Source organism: Lampetra fluviatilis, chromosome 30 (genome assembly GCF_964198595.1).
Source record: "Lampetra fluviatilis chromosome 30, kcLamFluv1.1, whole genome shotgun sequence".
Lineage (NCBI taxonomy): Eukaryota > Metazoa > Chordata > Hyperoartia > Petromyzontiformes > Petromyzontidae > Lampetra > Lampetra fluviatilis.
The window spans coordinates 11,635,100-11,658,473 of record NC_136304.1 but is presented as its reverse complement, the minus strand read 5'-3'; the positions used below and the strand labels follow the sequence as shown (position 1 = coordinate 11,658,473).

The following is a 23,374-nucleotide window of genomic DNA, read 5'->3' as shown; positions in this document are numbered from 1 at the left end:
TTTTTTACCCTTTCTGGAAATAAAACAGGTGTTATGATGTTAAAACACCAAATTAGACAACCATGTATACTTGTGGCGAACATGCAAACTAAAAAAACATGCTCTGGTAGTATATGATGATGCATTGTCTTTGAAACTGATTGGTCCACACCAGAGATGGCTTTCTTTAGAGCCGAGTCTCAAACAGCGTCAGACCAGAGGACGCCAAAAGGCGAACGGCACAAAGACAACGCCACTATCAGGGCATTGAGAGCTCGGTGTGAGCAGCTACATCATGGGACCTTATTTATTTACTACTTTACTTTTCTTGTGCTGTTGCGCGCGGTTGCAATATACTCTGCGCAGTCGCCGCTAGCCGCTGAGGTCGTCATGGGTTCCTTTTTTCACCCCTGTTGCTCCATGCCCCCCCCCGTACCGTTCCGTTGTGAGATGCGCACCAATGCCGACTTTTATTGTGGGCGATAATGATAATTTACATTTGTAAGGTGCCTTCCACTAATGTCTCAAGGTTTCCTTTGAAGAATAAGGATAAGGAAAGGCCAAGAGAGATGGAGAAGATAAATAGAATAAACTGACTTAAGAAAATGTCAGTTTCACATGTAGGAGGCTTTCGCGATCAATTTTATTCATAAAGGTGTTCTTGGGTTAGATCGCGTCAGTATAAATGTGTCGTAACCCTCCACCACCCGACACAGCCAGTAAGGTTTGTCACGGAAACAAAACGCGCCAATTAGTTACTACTTCAGCCCACCGGTGTGTTGGAGAGTAAATCCACAACATATACAATTTGAGAAGTACGACCTTTATGATGAATAAAATGTGTTTTAAGATGAGACATTTCGGGGAATTCCACAACCGTGGTGCAGACAGAGCGATTGGCCGCTCGCCCCAGGAGCACGCAGCCGGGATCGAGGTGTGCACAGACGGGCCGAGTCTGCAGATCTTAGCGACCTTGAGGGGGCGTACGGATGAATTATTGGCAGGTAAAATGTAGATTGATTGGTTGTAATACAAACAAACGCACATGTATAAGCATCCTACCCAGTGAGATGAGCTAAAGCGCGCTCATGAACACATGGGAGATCATCGATTTTAATCGATAATTATCGGACGGCTTCGGGGGAGGAGGGGACACCGGATTTTCAACAATGTCGGATAATCACTAAACACTATTTAGAAGAGTTTATCTTTGTACATTCTTGTATGACATGTTTTTAGGTGTTGTGTTCCTTTCGTGCTTTAAATTAGTTTACTCTATGAAATTGCCATAAATAAACATACAAATAGACACGAATAAATATCCTACCGTAAAAAGTTACTGTATTTACTGTAACGTACTTACCACTCCAATCTCGAACACTCTGCATGGCATAATGGATATACTGCAGTATTTTCATTGTTTAAGTTGTATGTAGTGTATAATGTACTGCATATAATATTTGACACCGAAATCAAGCATGCCGATTTTAAGGGATCAGCCCGGGATCGCTGGATAATGTTGGAAGCCGGAACATCGCACGCCAGATAATCGACGCCCAAATATATGTTCATTATCGTGCTTTAGCTCATCTCGTGGCTATTGTTCACAATTGCACCCAATTAAAAAATTATTATTATTATTTAGTCATCGTAAGCACGATGTTAACGTCTCCCAAAGTGCGTCGCTGACATTTCCCACTTTTCGTCGCCGCCGTCCCCTATGCAGAACCCGAAAGACTGCCGCACGGCGCGCAAGCTGGTGTGCAATATCAACAAGGGCTGCGGCTACGGCTGCCAGCTACACCACGTCGTCTACTGCTTCATGATCGCCTACGGCACACAGCGCACCATGATCCTCGAGTCCAGGGGCTGGCGCTACAGTCCCAAGGGCTTCGAGAAGTTCTTCCAGCCCGTCAGCGAGACGTGCAGGGACCGCTCTGGGAAGAGCACGGGCCACTGGTCCGGTAAGCGGCGGCGTCTCTTGCCGCGTTTCGCTACCCATCGCCACCGCTCGTGAATCGCCGCACTCGCCGCTGCTGCCACCGCTGTAACAGCGCCGCGCGTGGGTTTCCCGTGAATGGGTTTGACACGGGACAAGTGAGAGATGATTGTGTGGATGGCTGTACAGGTGAGTCAGTGGAGTGAGTGGTAATCGTGTGGATCGCTATTCAGGTGAGGAAGTGGAGTGAGTGGCAATCGTGTGGATCTCTGTTCAGGTGAGTCAGTCGACTGAGTGGTAATCGTGTGGATCGCTGAGCGTCCTGTGTTGTCGCTGCGCTTGCAGGGGAGGCGAATGACCGTGACGTGCAGGTCGTGGAGCTGCCGATCGTGGACAGCCTCCACCCCCGGCCCCCGTACCTGCCTCTGGCCGTGCCGGAGGACCTGTGGGAGCGCGTCTCGCGCCTGCATGGCGACCCGTCCGTGTGGTGGGTTTCCCAGTTCATCAAGTTCTTGGTGCGACCGCAGCCTCAGCTGGAGCAAGAGATTCAACAGAACGCGGAGAAGATGGGCTTTGAGCATCCCATTGTCGGGTGCGTAAAGCACCGCACCGCACGCAGACGACACGACTCGATGTTTGAACGCGCACAAAAGGCGCACTTTCCCTCGCGTATTTGTATTCCTGAAATGTATTCGTTTGGTCAAAATATACCAACTAGTTTTTTTAAGTGTAGCCCGTAGCCGATAAAATAATAAAACCTCAACCATGCATACGCACAGTTAATGCCGTCTCATTAGAGAATAATAACCGTAGGCTGACATGTCAAGAAATGTTCCTTCAGAGCACAAACTGAGAGCGGAGAGAATGTTTAAATGCGCCTGGTGGCGCTTTAGTACAGTGCGTCTGGGAGATGTTGCGTGCCGATGTCGCTACGGCGGGCGTAGCACAGCGTGCGTGGCCAACGACGACGACGACAACGCGACGGGTTGGCACCGCTCACGTCCCCCACGCTTGGTGAGACACGACAGCAGTTTGTGAACGGCATCGATGTCATCAATAGAGCGTGGATTAAGAGTTACGATCCAGATTTAAAACTGAAATCCAATAGAGGGCGTCAGACTTTTTTAAAGGAAATCAAAACAAAGATTGTTTACGAAAATGTTTGTTCCCATAGGTAAAGTGAATTAAGCTTCGTCTGACCCAGCTGCCTGAAACAAACGCGCGTTCACCACCGTCTCACTTGTCAATCACTGCATGATGAGAGGAACCGATTCCACACCACGACGGCCTACAGTCTGCCTCGTTTTTGCTCCGGCGCCTTACTTATGAGTCATTTCTGTTTGTCGGTGAACACCGTTGAGGGGGGGGGGGGGGCGGGTGGCGGGGGTGAATCGCCAGTCGATTTTCCAGAAAACCCTTCCCAATTTAGGGTGGCGGCTGCGTCTTAGCGAGAGCCGGTGCGTCCGGGGGGCGCGCACTGACGGGCCTGTGCGCGTCTGCAGGGTTCACGTGCGTCGCACGGACAAGGTGGGCACGGAGGCGGCCTTCCACGCCATCGAGGAGTACATGAGCCACGTGGAGGAGCACTTCGAGCTGCTGGCTCGCAGCGCCCCGGTGGAGGTGAAGCGTGTCTACCTGGCCACCGACGACCCGGGTCTGCTCGCCGAGGCCAAAGCCAAGTACGTGGCCCCCTCGAGCGTGCGCGCACCCCCTGAGTGAATGACGTTCGTCGTTGGCGGTCCGTTGTTGATCCGCTGCTAGAAGAAGCCCCCTCCCGACGCGCGACAAAGTCATCGTCGGCATTGTAGCGGATAATTTATGTACTGAAGTAAACAAGCGTACAAAACGCCAACTTCCCGCATATTTTTTCTCCACGTAAAACATGAAGGTTAACAGAACTCCAATAATCCACACTCCACTAATCCGTGAATCCCCGTAATTTGCGGATTATTGGCGGATTGCGACTCCTCCCGTAATCCGCAGCGCACGGCGGTCGGTTGGAAAACGCTTCGCGGACCGCAACCCACAACCCGTGGATGTTGGCGGGTTATCATGGAACTGCAGGAGCGGAGCTGCAGGGAAACACGGAGGGGGAAGCTTTATTATTTAATTTTTTGAGAAATTTTACTTTTTTTGTTTTGCATCAACACGGACAAGCTGTGCTAACACGCATTGTTCCGGAGAGAATATTTTAGCTTTTTATTTAAAAAAATTATTTTAAAAAAATGTATTCCTTTGCACATCCTAAGCCTCTCACTCGCGTGTTTGTGTGCGTCCACTGCAGGTACCCGAGTTACGTGTTCATCAGCGATAACGCCATCTCGCGCTCGGCCGGCCTGCAGAACCGCTACTCGGAGCAGTCCCTCATCGGAGTCATCATGGACGTGCACTTCCTGGCACACAGCGACTTCCTCGTCTGCACCTTCTCCTCCCAGGTGACCCCGACGCTCTGTGGCCACGCGCTCGGCTCGCCCGTGCGAACGCGACCGTCACACGATTCGTTGCTGACCGAGCGTCCCTCTCAAGAGCGCTGCACACGCGACAAGCAACTCACAATCGCGCCTCCCGTTAACACGGTTGGCTACGAACGGCGCGAAATAAGTTCAATATTAATGCGTAGATCGCAGCTCACACGTTTGAAAGGGCACTCCCAGTGGCAGCCTTCCATGTGCGACGCAGGGTAATTCGGTACCTCGTTTCCAAGGTGGGGCATTAGTCTCCCGTTCAGAGGCGATGATTGCTTTGTGCATCATAGCCACTTGACTTCTCAACTTGGTTTTACAAAAAAACTGAAACTAAACTCATAAAACTATTTCTCCACGTAAATTACACCATGGACACATTTCTTTTGTATGGCGTTTGAGAAGAGCAACTGACAAAAACCCTGCAACTGCGTGTGCAGTCTGGTCACCAATTCGATGGCATCGGTGTAGTTTCATGCAGTGTTCGTACCTCCCGTGAGAGCGAATAACGGGCGATGCTCGGTTACGCGATCAGCGGATGGCACGTTCATAAGAGGCCAACTGTCCCACTTGTGAAAGAATTGGCTTCACCTGCCATGGGTTTCCATGCACACCACCGTGGTAGCACCGCTTGCAGTCGAAGAGCAATGCAATCATTGAACACGAGCGAAACTCGCGCGTGATTCTGAAAGGCTTCCCAACGTTGTAGAAGTTTGCGGTTTGAATCCAACGTCCATCCTGGTTAATACTTGCAGGTGTATTAACCGTACACCCGCAAGTATTCACCATAGACCCATACCTCGGATTAGCACAGTTGGCTACATACGGTGCAAAATAAGTTAAACATACATCCATAAAAATACGCACTATCTGCTTTATGGTACATGCTAAAAATTAGGCAAATTTGAAAAATTGCACTGTAGATTTCTCATTTGGAATCTACATAGCAATTGTCGTCCTGTGCTGCTAAAACTTTGCAGGATCCTCTTGACAAAAAGAGTTGGGGGACTCGGGTTTTTGTGGCTAGGCTTTTTCTTTTGCATGGCAGGAGGGAAAAGCACCGGTGATAAACGGGTTAAGAGTTGAACACTTCAGTGTTTTCCAACCAATCCGAGGAGGAGGCAGCAGTAGACGCGATGTGGGTCGCAGCGACACTACTGGGACACTCCACGGATGGCGCGGTTCGTCGACGATGCCTTTGATGGCTTAGACTTCACCACAGCCCCAGTTCGGCGATTCTGCGATCTTCCGTTTGCCGATGTCCGAGCGCGGTGTGGCGAGGACCACGGTCGTCGTAGGAGAGAGAAGCCCGGAGGCGCTTCCACCCTCGCATCCTCCACGAGGTGTTTGTGCTGCCACGCCCAGACCACCATCCCGTGCGGCGAGTGCCGATGTCTTCTTTTTCGGCTGCTCGGGGCGGAGGCGGCGGTCCAGAGAGGTTTCCTGGATGTCAGCCGATGGCGTGGCGATTCTTCGAGGTCTCGTCGGAGCTGCGGAGCGATGTTGTCCGTAATCTGTGGTACTACTCCCCGGGTCGTCGCGGCATCGTGCCGGATGTTGGCCGGGAGCAATGTTCGCTGCACGGGGAGCCACGGCGGTGGAGTGGACCTCGGGGTGCAGTCGCCAGCGACGATCAGCAGCGCGGTGTTGATTTTGGTATCGTGTGAGAGCTGGCGCTGCACACCGGCGGCCCAGGGCTCCGTCCGCGGTGGAGGGGGGACCAGAGCTTGCATCGACATCTTCAGCGTGCGGGCGTCGCTTGCCCCACGTTGTTCCTATGTAGTTAACAAGCATAATGATAATAATTAATGTGTTTTCTGCTGAAGCATTCTTTTCTAAAAGATGCATATATTCGCTATGTGACATAACAAATCAGACGTTAACATGAAAATGGAAAATGTGCAAAGAAGCGTGGAGAGGTGCACGCTTAACTACGCTGAAAGAAAGAAAGAGGAACACATCGATTACAGAGCACACACCGCTTAAAGACATCATGTTGACTGTTAATTAGTGGACTTGGGACAATTCAGAAGGGATGCTGGTTAAGAATAATAACCGAGTGGCAGCCAATGGAGAGGACGCGCCGGAGAGAACGTGCCCGAGAGTACGTCCGCCAAGGAGACGGAACGATGAAATCGGCTCCTCGTCTACAGAGGCTGGGTGGATTTGTACAACGCTGGACTGTGGGGTTGCAAAGACTGGCACCGGACTACTAAGGCAGGTCAACAGAACTAAGCGCTTGTCAATTCCACAGTCTCTTCACAAACGCTGCTTTGAGGCTGCTTTCCTTCCGTCCTCCTGCTGATGTTTTCTTGTGACTACGAACTTACCGATGAGATGCTACGTGTCAAAACCGGTCCAGAGGTCTTGAGTATTGAGCCAGTGCTCCTGAAAGAATTAACTCGCAGAAGGCTGCGTGGGGCCGATGAGTGTAAAAAATATAATCCTTTTTACTTTACACAGAGGATCAGATATGAGAGGAAGGCAATATTGTCTGCTTATGTATTCATGTCGCCGTTGTTGTTGTTTTTGCTACCACAGGTGTGCCGCGTGGCGTACGAGATCATGCAGACCCTGCACACGGATGCGTCCGCCTCGTTCCGTTCGCTCGACGACATCTACTACTTTGGGGGGCAGAACGCCCACAACCAGGCGGCGGTCTACCGGCACGAGCCGCGCTCGCCCGACGAGATCGCCCTGGAGCCGGGCGACACCGTGGGAGTGGCGGGTAACCACTGGGACGGATACTCCAAGGGGGTGAACCGTCGCACGGGCCAAACGGGACTCTACCCCTCCTACAAGGTGCAGGAGAGGGTGGAGGTCGTTAAGTACCCCTCCTACCCCGAGGCCGACCGGATACGTCTGCAAAAGCAGCACTAGCAGTCGAGCTACAAGGGGGGGGGGGGGGGCCGTCACCGTCCAGCAGCAGCAGCAGCAGCGAGAGAGACTGCGTTACCCGGAATCGCGAGTTGTAATTGAAGAATCAAAAGACAGACGGGAGAGACTGCATTCTATGAATGAATTTAAACAAAAGACTACCATGAAATGAAGAAATAAACTACTGCTGGCGATGCTGTTTACTTGCTATTGCTTTGTATTTCATTGGCAGTCTTCAGGCAAGAGTTTGTCTTGTGGTAAGCGCGCCAGGCGATTTGCATTTGTGACAAGACTGATGAGCATTGGGAAGTAATTTTTCAGCCTTTATAATCACGAGTGCAAAGTGCAGCTCCGGAATTGCCACTTAAACAGTTAGGTTGTTTGTGGTTCACTGTTATTTGTTTTTGTCGAGAACTGTCTCTGTAAAGCTTTAACCTGGCTGTCTTGTATTACGTGAGGGATGGGGGGCGGTGTGTTGGAAGAGTTGATCATTTTCTGGGCTTGTAAACTTGTTACATTCCTTTATCAAACACCATGCATCTCCAACACTTTGGGTTTTGTTGTTAAGTTCAAGGCAGAGAGAGTACCTCAGAGTGCAGCTGGCAGGCTGCCTGGGTGTCCGACTGTGTCGCAAGGCAAGCAGGCGGGATGGGTGCATTCGTGTGGGAGACGTGTGGTGAGAGACGTGTGGTGAGAGACGTGTGGTGAGAGACGTGTGGTGAGAGACGTGTGGTGAGAGACGTGTGGTGAGAGGCGTGTGGGAGCAGACGTGACGCACTCCCTCCGTGGTGGGAGCCCGCACGTCCAAATAGTCCTTCACCTGGGCCTAATACAGCCTGATCAGGAGAAACCAGCTCGCTACTTTGCCCGATTATAGATCGTAATCCTTCTAAAGCACACATTCATCATGAGAACATTACCTCAATTTTGTACTTGTGCGAGATGTCTGCGTGCAATTCGACACACGCGCTCCTCCCGATTCCTGCAATTATTGCCACAGCGCGGACAAAAAGAAGCAGAGGCAGCGGGGTCGTGACTGCGCGGCGTTTCCCCTCGATCGGTTGTCTTCTCCCTCGTGGAACTTTGCCTTGGCCGGATCCGGCGTTCGACGAGCCACGTGCAAAAGAGGTGTCCCCAACTTGTCTGGTGTAACAGTTTGATCCGTTTTGGCAAGTTGAGTAGTCTTTGGTTTGGTTAAAGGTGTTTGAAGTCACCGTTTGAGGACATCGTACTACAGCCTGCTCAATATTTTCTGTGGCCTTTTACACAGCATTTGTTCAGCCTTAAAGTGCCATCTTTAGCAGCTGCAAAAAGAGAATCGATTTACGTGCAATGCCCGACAGAGCCACTGTCTTGGGCTCGCTGCGAAGGACTGCAGGTTAGGAGGTTACCGTTGTTAATTCTTTCTTTCACTGGCGAAATTAACACGAGAGAATCATTTGTTTGCAAAATTTCCTAAATATACAACCGAAACAATAGCCACTCTTTTGCCCAACTAATTCCAATCAAATGGGAACAGACATTACTGTATATTTCTAAAATTAAGAAAGTCCTATCTGTAGTCATGGATATCCATTTGTGCTTGATAATGGGTAAGTTGTTGAGAATGTGTGGTTCTTTCTAAGGGCCGACTAAACTTTATGCTGAATGAATGATTCATAGTGCTACTTATACCGCATTTAATGGTCAAAATGTAAATATTGAAGTCCCAATATGAAAGCTGTTCGTCGTACGGCTCACGTTCACTCTCAGTTTCCCCTCTGTGGAAATATCGTAGAATAGGAGCTTTTCTCATCGTGCCGGCACCGGCATTGGGCGTTGTGAGAAGTGCCGGCACGTTTACACCGCTGCGTCATTTCTGACGGCAAGAGGGAAGCGAGCAAGCCGGGTTAGTGAGCTCGGCGCGTGACCTTGGCCCCGAGTACCACGCCGCGGCCTCACTGGGTCGACCCTGGCACCAAACCCCCATCGATTTCCCGGGCCACGTGGCTCCCTCTCAAGAGAAGCACGTTTGCACAATGTCACCCCTGGCCGCTCTCAGAACCAGACGTCACAGCGGGTGGGGGGGGGAGAAACTTGATAATGGGATGTATAGTCAATGGTGTCCCTCACTTCGCTTCACTTCGCTTTTCGGAATGTGTCTTGGTTCAGAAAAAAAGGCAACATATATTTTAAGCGCCTGTTTACCTCACACAAGCGTAAGTTAAAACGTGTATGCTCTTTCCCTCCTCCTGCTAAGGGCAGGGAAAGAGTTCAGGAGCAATTGTTGACACAGGAGTCGAGCCACACAAAGGCCTCAGCTGGGCCCTGACCTGGGCCCGACCTGGGCCCACCGAGACCATTGTGCAGTGGTCCTGGAGGTGCAGCACGATTGACTCCTCGTTGCAACATAGAAATGTGACCTTGTGCAAGAACAATTTAGCCATTCGGTAACAATGAGAATCTCGTTTAATGTGCTCCACCTTCACAAGACTTTTGGTTTGTGTTGCCAATAGACAATTACATTCACTGATGATTTTATTTCTCCTAATTTGTTATTTAAACAATTATGTTATCTTCATGGTTATCCTAACCAGGCATTAAAGATCCGAGCAATCTACATTGTTTGGAGGATAAGAGCAGTACTTGGACTCTGTTTAATTTTACTCAAGTTGCCCGGAGCCTATTTCACTCTCCGTAACAAACTATTGAATGCTCCAATTCCCCCTCCGTCGTCACTAGTCACACGTGACAGTCCTTCCACAGAACATCCACACATTCTCCAGAATTGTAATCGTCCCTGCAGGAGTTGGTTGTCTTGTACAAGAATTGTTCTCACCAACCTGGCCAGGGATAACTCACGCGCAATACCTTCAGCAAGAACGAATCTCGACTGCATCTCTCTTCACCACTTTGATTTTATTTTGCGTGCTCTTTGTTCAACACCTGTAACACAGATCATCGCCTCTAAAGCTGTACACTTATATTAGGAAGTCTGCAACAAAGACACTCGGTCATGTAAGCATGGTTAGCATACCTGGTTCATAGCTTAAAACAAGAGAAATATGCATTTGTTCCACGATTCTGTCATCGGAGGCCTCAAATAAATGTGAACAATCATTATTGACGGGCTAAAAAATGGATGTTATCAGAAACACAATAATTGTAAATATATTGATATTAAATCAATTGCAGTCTTTAATAGCAAGTTAAATGCCACCTACTTCACGTAAACTTTAATAATTGGAAATATTTCAATGCATTCAAATGTGCTTAGATTTGTTGCACCACAAATAACAACTCTGTAATCATATTTTATGTTAAAGATTTATTCTAACGAGTTAACTTCCCCATTCCAGGTAAAACGCATTAATCAGTGCAAAATTACCCATTCAGATGTTTCAGCAAGTCTGGAGTGTTTCAATTGGCACTTTTAAAATTGAGGCTATAAGTGCATTCCAACTACTGCTGAGTAGGACTAGATTTAGATTAAATGTGATTTCAAAGGCCAGGTGGCTCAATGGTAGAGTGAGCGTCTCTGGGGATTGAGCCGGCCCATCATCTCTCCGAGTCAATAAAATAAAGTACCACTTTGTGGGGAAGTCGACGGTGGCTGTCATATGAATAGACCCCCCCCCCTCCAGCACTGGTTCCGGGCTGTAAACAGGAGATGAGCAGGAAATCACTTTGACTTGTATTGAACACTTAAATCATGCAGCATTTTACGTAAGAGCATGAGCTGTTTCTCGAGTAAACCGCATCGACCCCATTTATTACCCGGACGCCTAAATAACACTAGAAACTGAAGTACAACAATATTCGTACAGCCGAAGTGTGGCCACAGGCAGCCTTCGAGTGCTGCTGACATTCACTGAAATGTGTTTTTTCTGTTGACACAAGGGTTCCGTGCGTCTGCATGTGATCCTTATGGCGGTACCCCGGGGTGCCAAATAATACAACATGGCCGAGGCTATTAAATCTTGCATTTCTGGGACACTTTTTTTCCAGGGGTGTACTTCACTCCGCGATGTCGAAACGCAGCGGGGACGATTGCGCTGAAACCCTGAACGCTCGTGGTACGCACCGTAGTGGTGCATCGTGTACAGCTCGTCGAGATGAGTCGATTGCTGCATAGCCGACCATCAGCAGACTAACAGTGACTGCATCACGCACATTATGCGAGAGCCCAGGGTACTATGGTACCCTGTGGTACCACCATAAGGTTCACATGTTCCCATCTGCAGTGGTGATGTCTATAAATAACACAAGGGAACCTTTTGAAAATCTGCTTCTCTTACCGTGCTGCCGCAAACATTTTCCAAACCGCTTGGCGCTTCAAATATGCCAGCTAAAAATGTTATAGCTAATGGACTTGCTCCAATATTGGCATTTATTTTTGTACTAGTTTTGCACAATTACATTGCAGAAGCTACACTGAGTGTTGTTGCGTCATTGTTGTTCAGAATTAGACCAGACCTGCGTGTCCCAGTGCAATGACATGCCGTCCAACAGTCACCAAATATACACACCTCGCTCGGTTGTATTTCCTGGATGCATTTTGTAACCTTTGCTACTTTCTGGCCTGTATATCTACATTTGAAAACCACCCAAATGCCGGTCCAATGGTCACTGTACAAAGGGGAACGTTCATGATAATTGTCATTGCTGCAAAATTAATGTTTTCCTCTGTGTAAATTCTACTTTTATTTTAAATGATTCCACTATGATTTTTCTGTGCTATCGAATAGAACGTGATTTTTTCATGTCTTGGTGAAAAATTAAATAAGTTAAACAGGCTGTGTGTGACGGTGGGTTTGCTTTTTGCCCCAACGCTGTATGTTGGCTGCGTGGCAATTGTCTACATTTTAGATGGATGAACCTTTCCTGTGCGAGTCTGAAATTAGGTCAAGAGGTTATCACGGCCGACGCCACTTCTGCCACGTCCCAAACTTGTTGCTGGCTCAACCCCCCGGGGATGTGAGGGCTACTGCTGGTCCCATCACCACTACTACCACCACCACCTCAACCAAATGTATTTATTGTCAAGTTGTAAACTATTCTCAGGCTTTTTCGGTAAAGTCACGTAGGTATAAAAAATAATAGAAATAAAATAATCAATCACGTTTCGGAGGCAACACAAGTCTCCGTCATCAGGTGGGACCGTCACAGCTAAATTTCCTGTATCAAGTGAGGAAAAATCCAAGAGACAAGCTCTTCAAATCTAGAATTAAGTTGTAAACTATAAAGTCAAAATGGAGTTTGGCAGACAGCAAATTCCGACCTCTACCCACCCGGTGTCAAAATGTCCAACATTTAAAAACACCGAGTTCCCGTGATTGCCGATCTTGTCCACGTTGTTCTGTGAAATGGGCTTTGGACAGGACTCGCCACGAGAGGGCGTTGATCGGCATGGCCCTGAACTGGACATGTAGAGGGCCTGGACATGTTGGTGCCCTGGGCAAGGGTTGGCGGGGGGGGGCTTCCTTGTTGATGCGGCGTCGGCACCGTCCCATTCACAATTACAGCCACCAATTACAGCCACCAGCACAATTACATCCACCACAAATACATCCACCACAAATACATCCACCACAATTACAGCCACTATCAACAATTACATCCACCACAATGACAGCCACCACTACTGTTGCCTGCGCTCGTCACCCATTGGGGTGGCAGCCGCCCCCCGTCCTCTAGGCGACACTGAGAGGCGACCGTCTCGAGTCTGGGACTCGTCGAGCGAGCAGCCAAAGGCGAGAGAACGCGCCCTAGGGGAGAGAAGGCGCCCCAGGGGAGGACGTCCACCGCTGAGACGAAAAAAAATTACGAAATGATGAACGAAACAAAGTGCCGAATACACCGAGCATCTTATTGTTTCCACTGATCGTAAAAAAAGAGACGAAGCGATTCAATCGTTGCACGCCGAGGGCGATCACAGTTGGGCATCACTGACTAACGAGTACTCGATTACGCGCCCATCCTCACACCGCATTATATTGTGGGTGTCGTAATCGATGAGTTGAGATTGGTAAGTCGCTCGTGTGTGCGCGCGCACCGCTGTGGATTGTAGCGTCACCACGACGGTGAAGACGACGCGAGTCGTGAGAATCGCGACCCAAAGTTGAATCGCAGCCGGTGGGTCGAGGGTGCAAGTCGACTCCTGACGAGGGGCGGAGCACTAAGTAATGGGGCGGGGCACCCGGGAAAGGGGCGGGGCACCGGGGAGAGTGACAGCACAGAGGAAGCGGCGGGGGCCTTGTCGGGCGAGAGGGGGGGGGCGCGGCACGTGGACGAGAGGGGGCGGGCCAAGTGGGCGAGACGGGGGGCGGGGCACGAAGGAAGGGGGCGGAGGACCGGGTGAAGGGGGGGCGGGGTATCCGGAAAGGGGGCGGGGCATTGCGGGGAGTGGGGGTGACAACACAGAGGGGGCCCACTCCACTCGATGGGGGGCAGTGCACGTGGGCGAGGGGGTTGCACGTGGACGCGCAAGCTGAACACGGTGCGATGCGTGGGAGGGGGGCGAAGCGGGGGGGGGGGCGAAGCGTGGGGGGGGGCGAAGCGTGGGGGGGGGCGAAGCGTGGGGGGGGGGCGAAGCGTGGGGGGGGGCGAAGCGTGGGGGGGGGGGCGCGGCCTCACTCTGGGAGGGTGGGGCGCTTGAGCGCGCGCGTTTGGAGCGGGCGGGGGGGGTTGAAGCGGAAAAGGCGGGGCGCGAGGGCTGCCCGCGCGCGTTCTGCTTCCGGTGCGAAAGGGCGGTCACGTGACGAGGCCGCGCCTCGTGCTCCGCGCACCACGCGCCTCGTCGCCCCGCGCGCGCCATGAGCGACATCGACGACGAGTTCGACAGCGACGTGAGGAGCCGGAGCCCCCCTCCACGCACTCCCCTCACTCGCCCCTCCACGCACTCTCCTCACTCCCCTCACTCGCCCCCCCGCTCGCTCGCTTGCACCGACTCTGAGGGAGCGCGGCGCCTGCCACGCTCCCTCAGCCACGCCGCGCGCGACTCTCATTTCACCCGTACGCGTGCGACGTGACCGCGTGTGTGTTACGTGTGACTGCGTGTGTTTTTTTTGTCCGCGTGTTTTTGTTTCACGCGTGCGTCAAGCGTTTCACGTGTCCGTATTTTGTGTTTCGCGGGTGTCCCGTGTGTCTGGCTTTTGTGTTGCGCGTGTCTGTTTCCTGGTACACGTGTGCGTGGCTTGTGTATTTCACGTGCTTCTTGTTTTGCTGTGGGCTGTGCAGTTCATTCGCGTGGGTCCCTGTTGTATGTTTCGCGTGCGCGTGTTTTCACGTGGCAGTGTTTTTCCATGTGCGTCTGTCTTTGTCTGCCCGTGTGTCTATTTCCTGCTTCACGCGCCCAGTGTTTCACGTGTCCGTCTCGCCCCTCTTGTCTTTAAGTGTCTCCGCCCACTTCTGTTTTGTTTGTGATTAACGTGTGTGTGTGGGTGGTTCACGTGTGTGTGTGGGTGGTTCACGTGTGTGTGTGGGTGGTTCACGTGTGTGTGTGGGCGGTTCACGTGTGTGGGCGGTTCACGTGAGTGTGTGGGTGGTTCACGTGAATGTGTGGGTGGTTCACGTGTGTGTGGGTGGTCACGTGTGTGTGGGTGGTTCACGTGTGTCACGTGTCTGTCGTGTGTGGTTCACGTGTGTCACGTGTCTCGTGTGTGTTTCACGTGTGTCTGTGTGTTTCACGTGTGTCTGTGTGTTGTTTCACGTGAGTCTGTGTGTGGTTTCACGTGAGTCTGTGTGTGGTTTCACGTGAGTCTGTGTGTGGTTTCACGTGAGTCTGTGTGTGGTTTCACGTGTGTCTGTGTGTGGTTTCACGTGTGTGTGTGTTCGTGTGTTTCACGTGTCTGTGTGTTCGTGTGTTCGGTTCACGTGTCTGTGTGTGTGTTTCACGTGTCTGTGTGTTCGTGTGTTCGGTTCACGTGTCTGTGTGTGTGTTTCACGTGTGTCTGTGTGTTCGTGTGTGTGGTTCACGTGTCTGTGTGTTTGTTTCACGTGTGTCTGTCTGTTTCACGTGCCTCTGTCTTTGTTTCACGGTGGTGAGATGTTAATTAGCTCGCGCGGTATACAGGAGGTCGGGGGTTCTATCCCCGACCCTGACGCCTGCTGTGTATTTGGAGTTTGCGTGTCTCTTTCCCCGTGGTCGAGTGATTTCTCTTTTTTCTCTGGGTACTCTGGTTATTCCCTCCACATTTCAAAACATTCAATTGAGATTATTTAGTTATTTAACTGCTATCTATGTCCAAATGATAACTACTTTGTTGAGCTAACTTGTGTGACCAGGTCGCTTCTAAAAATAATTTAATACCTCGTGGGCTTGGTTTACTTGTATTTGTTTGTGTTTGGGCGATTTTTTTTTTACACCTTTCTGGTACTTGGTTTTCATATTGTTGTAACGTTCTTACTGGAAATCTGTGAAAAAGAGCTTTATTGCTCATAATAATCCTCCATGATAAATACATATTCTGATTCTGTGTTTCACGTGTCTGTGTGCGTGCGTGTTTCACGTGTCTGCATGTGTGCGTGTGTTTGTTCTGCAGGATGATCAGTGCTCCAGGTTCCAGAACACGGTGAGCGCCTGTGTGGCCACACAACGGCGTGGAGCGGCCCCTTTGGGGGCCAGGAGCGGCTCCAGGGTTTGGGATGTATCGGGGCCCAGTGTCCAGACCTGACCTCATACTCACGCCATTGTCACTGTTTCAGGGTTATTGTTCCCGCTATTTTTAGGTCGCTTGAGTAATAAATTGTTCATATTCTGAAGTTAGTATTTCAGTGTTAGCGCTTCATGTTTTCAAGTTTATATTTGTTTAACCAGGTGTGAGAATTTAATTTGCTTCGATAGTCTGAAAACCAAAGGCGTTCACGAATTCCAGCCCCGGTGGACTTGATGCGCTGGGATTTGAAGTCAGTCGAGGGCTTTGACAGCTGTGACACGCAGCCCGATTTTGAAATGTGAACTGGCCATGCGGGCAGCAGCAGCAGTGTGTATCGCGCACACAGTTGGCACGGTAGGCCGTGCTGTCGGTGGAGTTATTGTATCGTAGGGGGCCACCATAGACTGGGCACGTCTTCCGTGTTTACTGGGTAAGATTAAACCACAGGGCCTGTGGCTTTATCATCAAATTAACCTTGGGTGCCCAGATTAAAATGTCAAAACAATCACTTTGTGATTTGAGTGCACAATTTCTACTGGGCGTATTTTATTACCGTAATAATTTACATATATACACTAAGACTCGCGGTAAATTAAGTAGAATACCGTAATAACTTGATGTTTTTCTCTTAAAGGAGCATTTCCTCTTTAACCAGGTAAGAGCTCATAACCTGCCTTTGTACTTGGGGGCATCGGTTAACGTACTTGGCGGAAACTGTTATGACGCGTTTGGCTGCTTTTTGAGGTAAATAGCGACGGGAACGTTTTCTGATATTCATCGTGACACATTCCGGCGTGAAGGAAGTACACTGGGGCCAAGGTGCAACTTTTGCCAAGGCAGGTGAACGCGACTCGCTTTGTGGTCGGCATCACCGGCACACGGAAACCCGTTTCCCACCACTGCGTGGGTGTTATGATGACCCATTCAGCACCAGTTCTGCAATGTGCCATGATCGCAGAAAAAAAGTGGATGAAACTCTGCAAGGAATGTGCCACGTTTACCGTCTTCTGCGTGCGGAAAACCCTTTCCGCAGGATGAAAACAACATAGGATGTGATGTACAGGCAGCCTCGAACGAGTGGTTTTTATTTCGAGTTATGACTTAACACACACCTGGCACAGTTGAGCCATTGGCATGTCACTTGCATACATGCGGGTGTATGTTGGGTGGAATGTCTAGACCAGGGGTCGGCAAACTGTGGCTCTCGTAAGGACTGCTTCGTGACATTTATTAAAGGCCACAGTCTCGTGTTCACATTGCATTGCAACTCTTGAAATATTGACGGTTTTTTTCCGAATTTTGAAAAAATGGCGCTCTTATTTTGGTTTGCTGGACTAGATTAAGGGTAGAGGCTGCAGCCAAGCTGGACTGCAGTTACATAGCCATGAAACTAGATGCAGGACCAACACTTTTTTTCTTCTAAAATCGGTGAATTGCCGCCGTTGCTGTAATTTCCCTAGATCCACTGATTGCGATTTCTAATCCGATCTACACATTTTATGTACACGAGCATTTTTACATCTGTTGCAGGTAAACAGAAATGTCAAAGTGTGTATGTGTTTCTTGTAGGTTAAAACATAGTAAACATAAGATACATAGTTGGGCACATCGCTATGGACAAATTAAACTAGAGAATGACTGGTTTACATATTTTTGTTAATGTTTAAAATATCTGAGAAGCAGTCAAACTGATTATTTCCAGTTGAGTTTGGGTTAACCCAAAAAAAGTTTTTATTCATTTAAATAAAATGGTCTTAAAGAAGGTTAGATTTACTAACTACATGCATAGACAGAAAATGCAGTACATAATATCCAGTGAGTATGTCTGTCTTTGGGTGACCGTATGTATGTATTTGCGCACGGCTTTGTGATCAAGGATTTCTTTGTGGCTGTGTGTATGGTGCGTGTGAATATGGTGTGTATACTGTATGTGTGTTTTTATCCATTGTAAAAGAGTTTGGTTAAAATCGCTATTCCTGGTTCTAAATAGTTTTGTCTAGATGCTGTTAAATACTTTATTTTTTTAACCACGATGATTTTATTTTATACAGCTTAATGGTTTTCATAAACTGTATTATTCAAGAACTGTGCATGGCATATTTCTGCTTATTTCGTTGTACCCAGGCAGATAAGCGGGCCCACCACAATGCATTGGAACGCAAGAGGAGAGACCACATCAAAGATAGCTTCCATGGTCTGCGTGACTCCATCCCCGCAATTCAAGGGGAAAAGGTCTGTCACAGGGTAATTGTTTTTTGGTTTTTCTAAACACGGTCGAGCACAGGCCCGAAGGCCACAGACACATCGAGTGACCAGTCGCAAACGGCACGATCAGAGTTGGAATCGGTAAGAGTGTGACACGTGTATATGGACATTGAGCAAGGTTATCATTAGGGCTTGGGGTGGGGAGGGAGAGACGATGGGAGGGAAGTCCGCAGTGGAGCAGTGTGTGAGGGATGTGGCAGCGGCAGAAGAGTTGTGAGCTGCAGTGTGGTTGGTTGAAGACCGCTCTGATGAAACAACGGTCCAGTTCCATTCATTTAGTTGAACTTACACTTGAATGGTACATGCCCTAACCTAAAAAATCAAAGTACACCCTCCAACTTAGGTCCAATCTGAACTTATTCGCATTAATCTATTTGTTGGCATTTTATGGAATTACCTGAAGTGACCACTGCGTTTTTGCCTATCCAAACTTAAGAATGTAAAATTCCCACCAAAAATGACACGTATTAGTTTGTCGACTGTGGATTGGTCCTCGATCCTTAATGCTTGTATTTTTTTCCAATTTGTATTTCAACTATTGGCGTGATGTATTGAAACAAAGTATCAGTTTGGGATCTCTCGCAAAGCAGTCCAACTTTTCGTCTTCTGTAAATACCCACGGATTAACTCTGATCCCTCAGTCGCCTCTGGTTTAGACCAAGTCGAGGGCAGCACTGCTTACTCTGCCCAACGAGAGTGAGATTCGTCACATGACCATCAAACCCGATATTGTAATAAAATGTAATGTGTGGGGGACTGGACTGAGATATAACCACATGCAGCTAGCTGCCTGAACTCAAACCTAGGGATCTCAAGAGTTGGCACAGAGGGCTTTGTTGTACACGGTAGAAGATCGCCATCCACTGGCAGAGTAAGTGCATTAACAATTAAGGACAATACAGTCGGGAACAGTGGAGTAGGGCCAGGTTATGCGTGTACACCTGAGTTAGCCTGAAGTTCTCCGAAACAAGACATTTGTATTAATTCTGTTTGTGGTTCTATTGTCGGTGTGTCCTGCCTGCCGTATTGCATTTCACTGCAGGCCTCCCGTGCGCTGATTCTCAACAAAGCAACGGATTATATCCAGCACATGAAACGCAGAAACAACTCTCACCAGCAAGACATCGATGACCTCAAAAAGCAGAACTCACTCCTAGAGCAACAAGGTGTGTGGAGTTCGCGATTTACAAATAGCAAACGATTGTTTTTGCGATGTTGTGGTCTTAACTTTTTTGAGTTTCATAGTTTAGAGCGAATGAAAGCTTGGCTACCAGCCCCGTTACTCAAGGCACTCTTGCAAATGCGACAGTTCTTGAGTTCTCACCGGCATTAACTACACTTTGCTGATATCTCCTGGCCACCTTGTGGGTACGGCAACATTTGGAGTTCCATAAACAAACGTGATCTGCTAATCCTTGCCTTCCAAACACCGAATTACACTAGGCATAAGATATTGCTATGGTTCCTGATCATTCTCAAAGTCTTAGTAAGAAATTTAGCTAAACTACATCACACTAATGTGTAAAAACAAAATTATAATTGTGTTTTTGTAAAAACGAATTTTAAAGTTTCTGTTCACTTTTATCTGTAAGAAAAAAACTACACGAAATGAGATTGCCAGTTAAAACAACCTATGTTTTAAATATTAAATACATGAGTTGAAATTATAACAAATTACAGATGTTCACGCATCTCGGAAACAAGTGCTCTCCATACAAATGTAATTTTTTGTTGTGGATGTGTGAGTCATAATGTTCTTGTGTTATTAAAATTGTGTTGAAGATTTGTGATGGGCACTCGCACGAATTCTGGGTATCGCTAAAGATCTCGACATATTTGATGTAGTTTCTCGCAGCCAGTCGTATAATTGATTCATTATTTGGCTTAAGCCATGTAATGACCTGGCCAGATTTCATTTTCGCTTCTTGGATTATTTCTTTGCTTCCTGGGTTTTCCAGAAGATGCTTGGTGTAGTTTCAAGTGAAACATAATGCGAAATTTGCCTGAAGAATTGTCTTCAACTTTGAGGTGAGCTCAAACTATAGTATTTGGCCTGTTGAAAGCTTGTACATACGACCAATTTAATGTTTGGATAATGTCGGGTGGTGGATGGATTTCCAACTGAATTGTGGCCGTAACAATACTGACCTAACACGTGAATTATGGCTTGCGCTAAGAAATGGATCCTATTTGTGAAAGTATATCGTCTTCGTGTGTCGTGTGTTAACAGTGCGAGCGCTGGAGAAGGCCAGAGTGTCAAAGCAGCAAGCTGGCACCTCGTCGCCCAGCGGCAGCTATGTTGGCCTGAAAGGGAGGGCGGCTTCTGCAGCGATGTTGGAGGCATCTTCCAGTTCTGACTCCGAGGCAGAGCCCAAGGAGCTCCAGAGCCGTAAGAAGCTGCGCACGGAGCCAAGCTGATCGCCTTCAAAATGTCCACATGGCAGGCAATTGTTGTTGTACCCACTAGCTCAAGTTATGCTGGGGCCAAGGAAAAGGTGATTTTTAATTGAAACCTGGTATTTTATGAACACTCCCATGTCCTTCTTTAACTTCAAATTTATTCTTCAGTTAAATTCTTGTGTGTTTTTTTTTTCAAAGCAATACAGTTTTCTTGATGCCGATAAAGCTACTTGAATATCAGTCGTAGCTTTTACAATTTATAAAAAGAAATATTTGGCATGAAGCCATTGTAAACAGACCTACATAATTTGGTGTGTTTTTGGATGGTGCATGAATGATGTTTGTTTACAAAAGCTTTGGTTTTTTTTATGCAGCCATGTTTTGTGGTTATAAAAATGTATTAACTTAAGTCCATTCCTTCCCTTTGCTGTATATACTATTCTTGTGGCAGCCTTCCTCCATAGTCTTCTGTCCAGTTCATCTCCATTGAGAAATAAGATCAGCTGGGGGGAGAGCCATGTTTTAGCTTCATTTGGTTTCGTGGGGATAAAGTGACTGATCCGCAATCATGTCTCGCACACATTTTGTTAAGAAGGACTCAACAACTCGCTGCCAAAATTCTCTTGCATTGTTCTGAATTATATTTTGATGTATTTTACATTAAAAACAGCAAACGAGATGAAATTTAAAAATAAAAGTAGTGTCCATCTTAGCTCCGGCAGAGTGCTTTTGTCAGGGAGTGTACATTCACTGCACACCTCCGTACTGTAGAAATGCCTCGTATCTGCCATGGTTGGCAGTATTCCTGCATTGAAGAGCTCAATTTGCAGAAAAGAGTTGTTCATGCGAGTATCAAGTCCGTCTTCACATCTTATATCAAGCATTGCAGATATAAGAGTGGCAACAGCCGGAGCAGTTCAGGATTGCAAAACCAGGAGCCAGTAATTCCCAAACCCCCACTCTGACAAAGGCGAGAACCATTGGTGCACGAGTTACACCAGATCCATGCGGAACGATGCACGACTCGCAGGCAACCTTGTCGGCACCAGGTAGATGCATTATTCGGTGGCACCAATAAGAAGCGGAGTGAACGTCACGAGGGGGACACATGTCTACACCACTGATTGCAGCGCGGCGTAGAATGTCACTTCAAGGGTCACACTCCACGGTAGGAGCATCACGCGGCGACGAGGGAGCCGCCGCGGACAGTGCCTCGGTCTCGTACGTAATGTGTGCGAATTGAACTTCTTTCACACCATGCGTAGCCAACCATCCTAATCGGAGGTGTGGAAATACACCGCCCGCAGTCGCTCTTTTCAACCGATTAAATAAACCTGCTTGAGAATGACGGTGACTCCTTTTTTGGTGATCGCCCTCTGAGCAATGTGCCAAATTTGGCAAATAACCCACAAATTGCTGAATTGGAATATGCAGAGTAATCATAACCCCCGACTATGAAAGCTTGGAAGGACCCTCCTGAGACAGTCGTGAGACTGAGGCTTTCCTGACTGACGAAAACATAATACTTTATGGAGTTTTGCTAAACATACCAATACATTCTAGATTTGAACCAATACAGGCAGTCCTCGACTTATGAATGCTGAAGATACAAACCAGCTTCTATGATATATACAAAAAATCGATAATCGATTTAAAACTCAGACTTAGTGGTGGTCCTCACGTGTGTGTGAAAGTGAGTGGGGGAGGAGTCGTGTTGTGGTTAGCGTACCGTGCTAACAACCTCGCGATCACAGTTCAATTCCTGCTCGCGATCGACACCAGTGACGATTACCTGAATGGGACCTGGGCCTCCCCGAGGTCGACTCGGCCTCAAATGAATACCTGATGCGGTGTGTAAGCATCGCCACTGGGGAGATGAAGGCAGCCGGACGTGGGCCTTGCCGGCCTTCATAGGTGCTCGCTAACAGCACTTGCCCCAATAGTGTTAAGCCTACACGGGGCATCGTTGGGGAGTGTGTGTGTGTGCGCGCACGTGTGCTCGTGCACGCGTGGCCCGTGTGGGTTTGCAATTATGGTGACACGCTCGCCCCCCGTCTGACTACAAGCTTGCATCAGGACTCAAGGTAAGTGAAAATAAAAGTTTTTGTTTCTATTTTATTTACCATACAGTCCAGTATTTTGTTATCGTGTTATGTGAAAATGAACAATATATCTTAATTATGAGATTAACGATACTTCCCATTTTGTTGAACCGTAACACATTTCATAACACTGACCGTATGGGCATTTAAATGAAGTACATTATTGTGTTCCTTATGAACTGGTAGACTTGCGAACGGGTCTCGGGAACGAATTGTTCGTAAGTTGTCGAGGACTGCCCGATAGGATGGGCAATTGGTGCTGTTTCTGGCTCATTGCCTCTTGCATGGTTTACCGGCTGCTCTCCTAACAGAGGGGATATGGGATATAAGAGTCGGAGCTGGAAATCGCCAAATGAGTTACACCGTCGACACTAACACTGCGAGTAAAATAACTCGGACCCACGTCCAGCAGGATACTTGCCTATAACCACCAGCATTGGTTCAAGCAATCACTGCTGTTGATGAGATGCAGAATGTCGAAACCGGTCAAGAGTCTGCTTGTGTTGAACCAATGCTGCTAAATTTACGCACACCTTGAAGCCTGTGTGGCAGTGGCATGTGTAAAAAACAATGTTAAGGGACAATATAGGGAGTGCATTGCTTAGTTACCTCGGTCTTGTATGTATGTTGAACTTCTTTTGTACCGTACGTAGCCAACTGTGCTCAACACAAAGCCAGTGTGTGCGTTGCGGGTTGACCAACCATCTAATCAGG

At 48.3% G+C, this 23,374-nt stretch overlaps 2 protein-coding genes across 19 annotated transcripts in view; both read left to right on the top strand.

The window, feature by feature from the left end:
- Positions 1–12,033, top strand: part of FUT8 (fucosyltransferase 8) — a 384,345-nt gene extending 372,312 nt beyond the window's left edge. For all 17 annotated transcript variants that reach the window (XM_078870634.1, XM_078870632.1, XM_078870629.1 and 14 more), the window contains 5 exons: positions 1,706–1,943; positions 2,264–2,510; positions 3,421–3,597; positions 4,203–4,353; positions 6,922–12,033. In XM_078870634.1, coding sequence (XP_078726760.1) covers positions 1,706–1,943; positions 2,264–2,510; positions 3,421–3,597; positions 4,203–4,353; positions 6,922–7,260 — 1,152 coding nt within the window. In that variant the 3' untranslated portion in view covers positions 7,261–12,033. The remainder of the gene's footprint in view (positions 1–1,705; positions 1,944–2,263; positions 2,511–3,420; positions 3,598–4,202; positions 4,354–6,921) is intronic.
- A 1,894-nt stretch (positions 12,034–13,927) lies between these two features.
- LOC144943277 (protein max-like) lies at positions 13,928–20,854 on the top strand. 2 transcript variants are annotated; one of them, XM_078870623.1, is made up of 6 exons: positions 13,928–14,084; positions 15,780–15,809; positions 16,528–16,548; positions 18,018–18,137; positions 19,201–19,324; positions 20,389–20,854. In XM_078870623.1, exons 1-6 carry the CDS (start codon positions 14,052–14,054, stop codon positions 20,574–20,576), a joined length of 516 nt encoding a protein of 171 aa, XP_078726749.1. In that variant the 5' UTR covers positions 13,928–14,051; the 3' UTR covers positions 20,577–20,854. The 2 variants fall into 2 exon arrangements, with proteins under 2 accessions (XP_078726749.1, XP_078726750.1); XM_078870624.1 differs by lacking the exon at positions 16,528–16,548 and having other exon boundaries at positions 13,931–14,084.
- Positions 20,855–23,374: the final 2,520 nt, after the last annotated feature.

Bases quoted from the DNA above. Each gene is read 5' to 3' on its own strand.
- LOC144943277 (XM_078870623.1), top strand. From the start codon at position 14,052: ATGAGCGACATCGACGACGAGTTCGACAGCGAC. The intron at 14,085-15,779 runs GTGAGGAGCCGG...TTTGTTCTGCAG, and splicing joins ACGACGAGTTCGACAGCGAC to GATGATCAGTGCTCCAGGTT. The intron at 19,325-20,388 runs GTGTGTGGAGTT...GTGTGTTAACAG, and splicing joins CTCACTCCTAGAGCAACAAG to TGCGAGCGCTGGAGAAGGCC.